The 7,816-nt window shown below is 55.2% G+C and overlaps 3 protein-coding genes across 3 annotated transcripts; 2 read left to right on the top strand and 1 right to left on the bottom strand.

Moving 5' to 3' along the window:
* Nucleotides 1-812: 812 nt before the first annotated feature.
* On the top strand, nucleotides 813-3,028 carry AYO21_08962 (hypothetical protein; the record flags this gene model as incomplete). The annotated part of the gene is made up of 6 exons (XM_022658902.1): nucleotides 813-915; nucleotides 1,131-1,306; nucleotides 1,373-1,453; nucleotides 1,539-2,113; nucleotides 2,232-2,417; nucleotides 2,542-3,028. The coding sequence occupies 6 exons, from the start codon at nucleotides 813-815 to the stop codon at nucleotides 3,026-3,028; spliced, it is 1,608 nt and encodes a 535-aa protein (XP_022508841.1).
* A 282-nt stretch (nucleotides 3,029-3,310) lies between these two features.
* Nucleotides 3,311-4,312, bottom strand: AYO21_08961 (hypothetical protein; the record flags this gene model as incomplete). The annotated part of the gene is made up of 2 exons (XM_022658901.1): nucleotides 3,311-3,812; nucleotides 3,978-4,312. The coding sequence occupies 2 exons, from the start codon at nucleotides 4,310-4,312 to the stop codon at nucleotides 3,311-3,313; spliced, it is 837 nt and encodes a 278-aa protein (XP_022508840.1).
* Nucleotides 4,313-6,083: 1,771 nt separating this feature from the next.
* On the top strand, nucleotides 6,084-7,487 carry AYO21_08960 (glutaminase A; the record flags this gene model as incomplete). The annotated part of the gene is made up of 1 exon (XM_022658900.1): nucleotides 6,084-7,487. The coding sequence occupies one exon, from the start codon at nucleotides 6,084-6,086 to the stop codon at nucleotides 7,485-7,487; it is 1,404 nt and encodes a 467-aa protein (XP_022508839.1).
* Between the last annotated feature and the right edge of the window lie 329 nt (nucleotides 7,488-7,816).

Here is a 7,816-nt window from a genome sequence, read left to right as displayed (position 1 = left end):
TGAGCATCCATTGTTTTTGGGGGGGGGGGGGGGGGGGGGGAATACTTGCAACAAGGGGGAGATTTCTAACGGGAAAAATGTCGTTTACAGTCATTGTCTGTGCGGGCTGGGACCCCCTCCGTGACCAAGGAATCGCGATGCGAAGTGCCCTTGAAGCGAACAGGTAGGTTCCATCCGTCTGAGACACCAATTTTGCGATTATGCAGGAAATTACGGATGGTCCACTGATTTTATGTACATTTTCTTCACCCGCTCTAGGGTGCCCGTCCGGTTCAAACTGTTCGACATGGTCCCCCACGGCTTTCATCTGATCCCGGACCTCCCGGCCGCGAAGCAGGCCATAGAAGAACTGGTCCAGGGAACGGCTTGGATACTTGGTAGAACGGATAAATAGCGAGAGGTGCCAGGCCAATGCATAATTTGATCGAGTCAAGGAAAAGAGCGGACTCTGGGTCAAGAGGCACTAAATCTTTCCGCATTGGTCTTCCCGCCAGCTACGTTGGTGTCAAAACGCGAGGAACAGGGCATAGTACATCAGGATTCTTTACTAAACGAGATGGCTACGGCTCGCCGGCTTCTCGGTTTGTGTGTCTAGGAGAGAGCCCATAAATCGACAGAAACAGCGTTTCCCGAGTCTCTATAGTGCCAGTTTCAAGACCCAAGACCATGGCTTCCATAGACGCAGCAAAAGACCCATAGTAGTTCCAGCGGCGTATGCGACAGTTCAATCCATGGAGTCTCATTCCATTGATCCCTTCTTGTGTGAGGGCCTTCCGGGCACCGAGCTCCCTGGGCAAGACTTCGACAACGAGATGCAGTTATTCGTCTGTAATGAAAATCATTTAGCTCCCGAGTCGCCCGCCTGGGATACGGCCTTTGCTCAGGACGAACAAGACATTCCGTCCGCGACTCTCGGTAAGTGCACGCCTCCACCCTTGATTGATCTGGGTTTTGGGGAAATATGGCACCGATTCGTCCGCTGACGAGCTCTCCTCTCCTGGATGGCTATACCCCAGAGGAAACCTGCTGGCCTCGCTATGAACCTCCCAACCAAAAAATGGATGAACAGGGCGAGAACACTGTACCATGCATGCATTACGGCCCCACGCTTCTACCCACGCTGTTCCCAGACTGGTCCCAAGCCGGCGAGCTGGAGAAAGTGCTCAGAGACCTATACTTTCAGTATTTCCATCCGCATTGGCCATTCCTCGATGCTAGAGACAATGAGCCAGCCCTCCAGAATCCGCACAGCGACAAAGCTGATCGCAAAGCGCGGCATCTCGCCATGATCTTCGTGGCGTTTGGCGTAAGGCCGGAACCCGGTCATGTCTCCCCCAGTCGTACACCGAGACGCTGATGCATCTGTATGTAGTATCTCAGTGAGTCCCAGCTCGAGAGCACACCATTTTCATCCATCCACGAAGGTCAGAGCGTCCTCTTCGACCAAGCCAGGGTAAGGTGAAAGAAGGCCATCTCTATAGGCGTTATCGGACCCCTTGCAATCCAGTCGACGCTCAGCTGACTTGGACATTTTATAGAGGTACTTCCATCAAGACGAGACCATAAACCCTGTTGTCCAAGCCGAGACCTGCTTGCTGCTGAGCCACTGGGGCCCTTATAGCTCCGAGACTGAGGTCAACCACTACTGGGCTGATCTGGCCCTGAGCAAGGCACGGACGGCGCGCGAATCAATGACCGACAAGCACCACGACGCCAGGAGGATCCTCCTGCTGTGGAAATGCTGCCTGATCAGGAAGCGAATTCTGGCCTTCCACACCCCCCTCGACGATATCGTCGCCGACGATACAGTTGCCGATGACGGCGCGCATGTCAAAGCCATCGCCTCGAGGATCGCCTTCCCACCAAACACCGACGTCGAGGACGTCGAGATGGTTCGCAGGTCATTTCCGCTGGCGTGCCAGCTCAGCGACATTGTGGCCCGGTTCTGCGCGTTTCGAGACCGCGCGACAAATCCGTTCAGTTCAGACGACATTTTCCGGATCCGAGAGGCGATTCACCGGTGGGATGAGAGTCGGCGAGAGTGTCTCGTCGCCCACAGCAGCGCGGGCGAACGGAATATGGTAACCGTTCAGGTTCTCGATATCCTTCGGCAGTGAGTTTTGCATTTGTCCTTCCCTCCCCCTCCCCCTCCCCCTCCCCCTGCTCGGTGTTTTCTTTTTCGTCGTGCTTCTCAAAAAACGGCTTCTTACACGGCCCTTCCTTCCCCTTAGTGCCCTGGTCATTCAGCTATACCAGATTCATCATCTCCACTCCTACGACGGCCTTCCCACGGGCGGACTCTGCGAGGGGCTCGATCTCGCAGCGATTCTGGAGACGGAGGCCGCTCCCCATGAGATTTCGAGGACGGCGGCAGCCTTGATCAAGGTATTGGGAAGGGAACGCATTCCTTTGGTCATGTAAGTGTGGAAGAGAGTCCCTCGAGATTTGAGTAGAGCAGCAGCACCACCACCACCACCACCACCACCACCACCACAACACGCAGAAAGGCCGCCCATACTGACGCCCGCCTTATTTCTCTAGTGCGACCTGGCTCCCATTGCCCATCTGCCTCTTACTAGTGAACATCTACCAGCGAGACCTTCAAGCCGCCAGTACTACGGACATGCAGAGCCTCGCCAATCTTCTCCGGGTCCTGCATACCCTCCGGGGTCGGTTCAGCGGAGCACAATTCGTAACTCGGCTCGTCGATGTTCTTGCACGCTCGCTACCTCACCGGCTGACCAAAGATCTGCAAAAAGGACGTGCGTCAACCAGTAGCGTGACAGTGTCGACGGATTCCCCCAAAATGCGCTGCCGAGGCGGGGGAGACGAAGATGCAGATGCCGATGCCATCGACGTGTTGGCCGCCACGTCGGCTTCTTCGCTGGGTCAAGGGCACGAGCTCTGCCACCTGTTCTTCGACAAGCACGAACTGCAGTGGTTGAGGGCACGGACGGTGACGGTCTCGTGGGCATTGAGATTTATTCAGGAGTGTTTTGTCCACCGGTCGATTGTCGGTTGGCTGTAGCTGACGCGCCATACATGCCTAGCAGGCTAGTACATGTTTGCTCATGAAAAGGAGGACTAGTGTCAAGCCAGCATGTATGGATTGAGTATTAAATGAAGAAGGATCATGGCGGATTGGTCCATCTATCGCAAGCTAGTTCAGGCCACCGATTGCCCCTCTTAAGAGACCAAAGCTCTGCGTTTGGCCCCTCACGGCTATATCTCGATTGGAATATGATATGACTATAGCCTCAAGTTTTCCCCACAAATTTTCCAGGTCGAGCCCCATCAATCTCATCCATCATCACCTGTCAAACACGGCCGTGAGACCTCCGTCACAGACGATATCGGCCCCGTTGACAAAGCTACTCTCACCGCTCAAGAGGAAACTGGCCACGTTGGCCTGCTCCTCACAATCGCTCGCCCGTTTCATGGGGCAGCGCTTCGCATAGCCGCTGGCCTGCTCGGCAAACCGCTCGTCGTCGACAAAGTCCTTCTTCCAGTCGAGATACTCGGGCGTGATGACCACGCCGGGCGAGAGGGCGTTGACCCGGATGCCGTGCTTGCCGTAGAACAGACATCCCGTCCGGGTGATGCCCAGCACGCCGTGCTTGGCCGACGTGTAGGCCGGCATCCCATTGGTCATGCGTCCGCAGATCGAGGCCGTGTTCACGATGGCGCCGCGCTGGGGGTACGCCTTGTCGTTGAGGTAGCTTCCCTCGGGGACGCGGGGCTCTTGTTTCCGCATCTGTTCGGCCTCGTACTTTTGGCAGAGCCAGACGCCTCGCTGGCAGATTTCGTACAGCCTGAAAAGATGGGAAGAAAAGAGAAAGCTGTTAGCTCACCCCCTCTTTTTTTTTTTTTTGTCCATAGACTCTTTCCCCCTCGCTGTGGTGTGCGCCACATCGAGATGGGTAAGGAACTGTGAGACATAGCCACGAGGGAGGCCTCATCTCATCTCATGAACTTACCTGTCAAACCCTTCCCTCGTGACATGGTCTTCGTTGTCGTCCATGGCCTCGCCCACTCCCGCGTTGTTGGCCGCCCAGTCAAGCCTCCCCCACAGACTCACGGCCTTGTCGACCATGGCCTTGATGTCGTCTTCGCTCCGCATGTCCGCCCGGATGAAGACGGCCTCGACACCAAAGTCCTTTGTGATTTGCTCCGCCGATTCCCTGCCGAGCTCCTCACGGACATCTGCAATGAGCACATTGATCCCACGCGAAGCGAGTTTCCGCGCAATCGCCAAACCGATACCCCGGGCGCCGCCCGTGACGATCGCCGTCTCCTTTTCCCGTGCACTCATGATTGAAAACACTCTCTAATAGCAACCATCGCCAACAACAATGATCGAAAAAGCATTGCAAAATCCTTATACCGTAGGTCGGGATCCCGGGATGCCGGCTAGGGAAGGACCAAGGCTGGCTGGTGCTATGTGTAAATATCAACGAGGTGTAGAAGGACTTGCCATGTCCCCCTGTGGGCCCCTGAGTCTTTGGGATGTGCTGAGTAGCTGATTCGGGAGGACAGCATTCATCTCCATCTCTGCACATGCACATTTCCCTCACACCATTGAACTTGACTGTCTTCAACCCTTTGCCCTCTTTCCCAGTGACCAGGGGGAAAAAAAACTTCTTTCCCACCACCAGGGGAAAGCAATGCGGCAGTCCGGTATCTCGACATCTCGGCCTCTTGGCTTCACCTCGTTGGAAAACCCACGTGTGCGTGATTATTTTGGCAAAGAGTCCGGAACCTCGGTCCACGTGAAACACTAGGTTTCCCCAGATTCACAAACGGCAGGCAAACAAGATAATCATAGATTAGATTTCTCCCACTCCCCGAAAAATATAGATATCTACAAGAGAGTGTCAAGTTCGGGGGAATTGAGCCTCGCTCGAACCAAAATCGAGTCCATTGAAAAAAAAAAAAAAAAAAAAAAAAGAAGACCCGTTGCAGTAATGATAATCCACGACACCAGTGCTGAAGTATGCGGGTGCTCAATCGCGGCAGGACAAGAACCAGCACTTCCAATGTAGCACAGTCACGCGACTGTACAGAGGGTATTAGCATGAAATTCCAGTGGGTAGTGCCCCAGAAACGAACAACCGACAAGTTATAGTGCATTGATTGACCTATTCTGTAGTTGGCGGTGGTCCTTCTGACGAGGTAACCTCTCACTCCTACCGACATGTTTGCTGGGCCTGGCCCCTGTACGCCCTCCGCATGTGGACGCCGACACTCTGACCAATCCTCGTACAGGTAGTGTGAGATCCTACCGAGTATCAAGGTGAACTTATGGTTGTGCGAACTGGCGCCTTGAAGCTGTGGCCCTGGGTTATTCTTCGGACCTTTTCATGAAGAACGGGACCCAGCTCGCCTGAAACAAATATCGAAAGCTGCTTGGAGCCAGAGGGATAGCCGCAGGGCATACTCAGACACCAAAAGGAGGATAACTACTTGTACTGTATGTGTCCCCACCGGAACTATACCGCAAGTGGTAAATGGAGGCTGACATAACCTAACCAAAGAGGCTAGGCACCCAGCTAGGCACCTAGCTAAGGACTGTGCCAACTACTACAGGCAGACCCTCCAAGTCACAAAGGCGATAGTATGTGGCGATTCACGATTTCATTTTCTGGCTTGTCTGTACACCCTCTGTGCGACTTCAAAGACTTGTCCGACTACAAGCACAAGTATGTGAAAGATCTATTCACTTGTCATGTGACATCACGTGGTGTGGTGTCGGGGCGGCTTTCAGCTCTCATTTCAACGCAGCTGGGAGCTGAAAAAGGCACTTGTCCAACATGACTTCTACTTGCACTTTTTCATCAATCTTCTTATTGTCCACGTGTAGTAAGAAGATCCAAGTTGCCAACTCGACTGCCCAGCACGCGCGCTTACGTATAGCAACCACCAAGGAACTCTAAAGTATTGGCGCTTCTTGGGGACTTGGGGATTTGGTTGACAAATAAAACTTACAAAGGACACCACGCCCTATTTCTTTCCCTCCAACGTGCTTCAACAAGAGGCCACAATACCGCACAGCATAGCACGGCAAAGGAGTTTTCTCGATAGATATGAAGTCACCGATCCCGGACTACCTGAATATCTTGTTGGAGAAGGTCCGACCGAACGACGATGGCGCCCCAGCTCAATACATCAAGACGCTGGCAAATGCAGACACGTCCAAGCTCGCCGTGGCACTCGTCATGGTAGATGGCAACGTCTACTCAGCCGGGGACGACCAAGTCGAGTTTTCGATCCAGTCCATCTCAAAGGCCTTTGTCTACGCCATCGCAATCGAGGACGCTGGGCTGGAACATGTGCTGGAGCGGATCGGCGTCGAGCCGTCCGGTGATGCCTTCAACAAATTATCGCTGCACAAGGGTAACAACCGACCGATGAACCCCATGATCAATGCCGGGGCTATTGCGGCGCATTCGCTCGTGGTCCACCCCAACGCCACGGCGGAGGAGAGAGTCGACCGCATCCTCAAGACTCTGTCTAGGCTGGCGGGGCGACAACTTTACGTGGACGAGGAGGTGTACGAGGCCGAGCTTGAGGATGCCGACCGCAACATGGGCATCGGGTACATGTTGAAGGCGGCCGGGATTATCTCGTGCAAACCCGCCGAGGTCGTCAAGGGCTACATCCGCCAGTGCTCCGTCAACGTCAACGTCCGCGATTTGGCCATGATGGCGGCCACCCTCTGCAACGCCGGAGTGAACCCCGTCACGGGCGAAACCATCATGCCCGCAGACAGTGTCCGCCAGGTGCTTTCCGTCATGACGACATGCGGCATGTACGACGCCGCGGGTGACTGGGTGTCCCGCGTCGGCATCCCAGCCAAGAGCGGCGTCGCCGGCGGCATCATCGGCGCCCTACCGGGACAGGTCGGCATCGCCGCATTCTCACCGAAACTGAACGACCGAGGCAACAGCGTCCGCGCCGTGGCGCTCTTTGAACAATTATCCCGCGACATGGGCTTCCACATGATGGACGTCAGCCAAGTCGCGCGCGCCAGCGTGAGCACGTCGGTGGCCAAGATCGTCGCGGGCCAGGAGGAACCCCACCACCCCAACTGCGACCGACGCGTGGTCATCTTCGCCCTCCGCGGCGCCGTCCGCTTCGCCGGCTCCGAGCGTCTCACGCGCGCCATCGTGCGCGAACTCGGTGACCCGGACCCCAAGGACCCCGGCTCCGGGGCGCACCAGGACGCGTGCGCCATTGTGATTTCTCTGAGAGACGCCTTCTCGCTCAACCGCGTCGCCCGCCGCGTCATCCACGAGAGTATCAAGCGGTTAGTCGTCGAGGGGAAGAACGTCGTGGTGCTCGATCCCAGCGACGTCTTGCAGATGGATCTGGACAGTCTTCCACCGGGCCCGGGTCAACGTCCGCATATTGTCAGCAATGAAAAGGAGGCGAGAGAGTTTATTGGCGGGAGGGGCTGTTCGGCCATTGCGCAATCGGATAATTGGTAGGGAGGGAGGGACCTGGATATCTTTTTTCCTAGGGATATGGAGTACGGGGGGTAAGGAACCCAGGCCTAGACTCCAGAACTACCTGCCAGGTACAACAATGAGATATGAATTGGACGGATATCGGCGGGTTGTTTCTCGCAAGACCAAAAAAGCCAACAAGGCAGGCTTGGATATCCACTCTGAGTTGGGTCAACAACCTCTACAAATATGAGACCGATGGCAATCCGATACAAACGTCCTCGCTCTCGTATGGCTCGACGTGTGACAGACCCCATTATCAGCTGCGCAGCAGAGAACGAAAAAGGTGATGTCAATCCAGCTAACAATGG

The sequence above is a fragment of the Fonsecaea monophora genome (assembly GCF_001642475.1).
Source record: "Fonsecaea monophora strain CBS 269.37 chromosome Unknown Scaff82, whole genome shotgun sequence".
NCBI classification, from domain to species: Eukaryota; Fungi; Ascomycota; class Eurotiomycetes; order Chaetothyriales; family Herpotrichiellaceae; genus Fonsecaea; species Fonsecaea monophora.
This window is presented reverse-complemented; position numbering and strand designations above follow the sequence as displayed.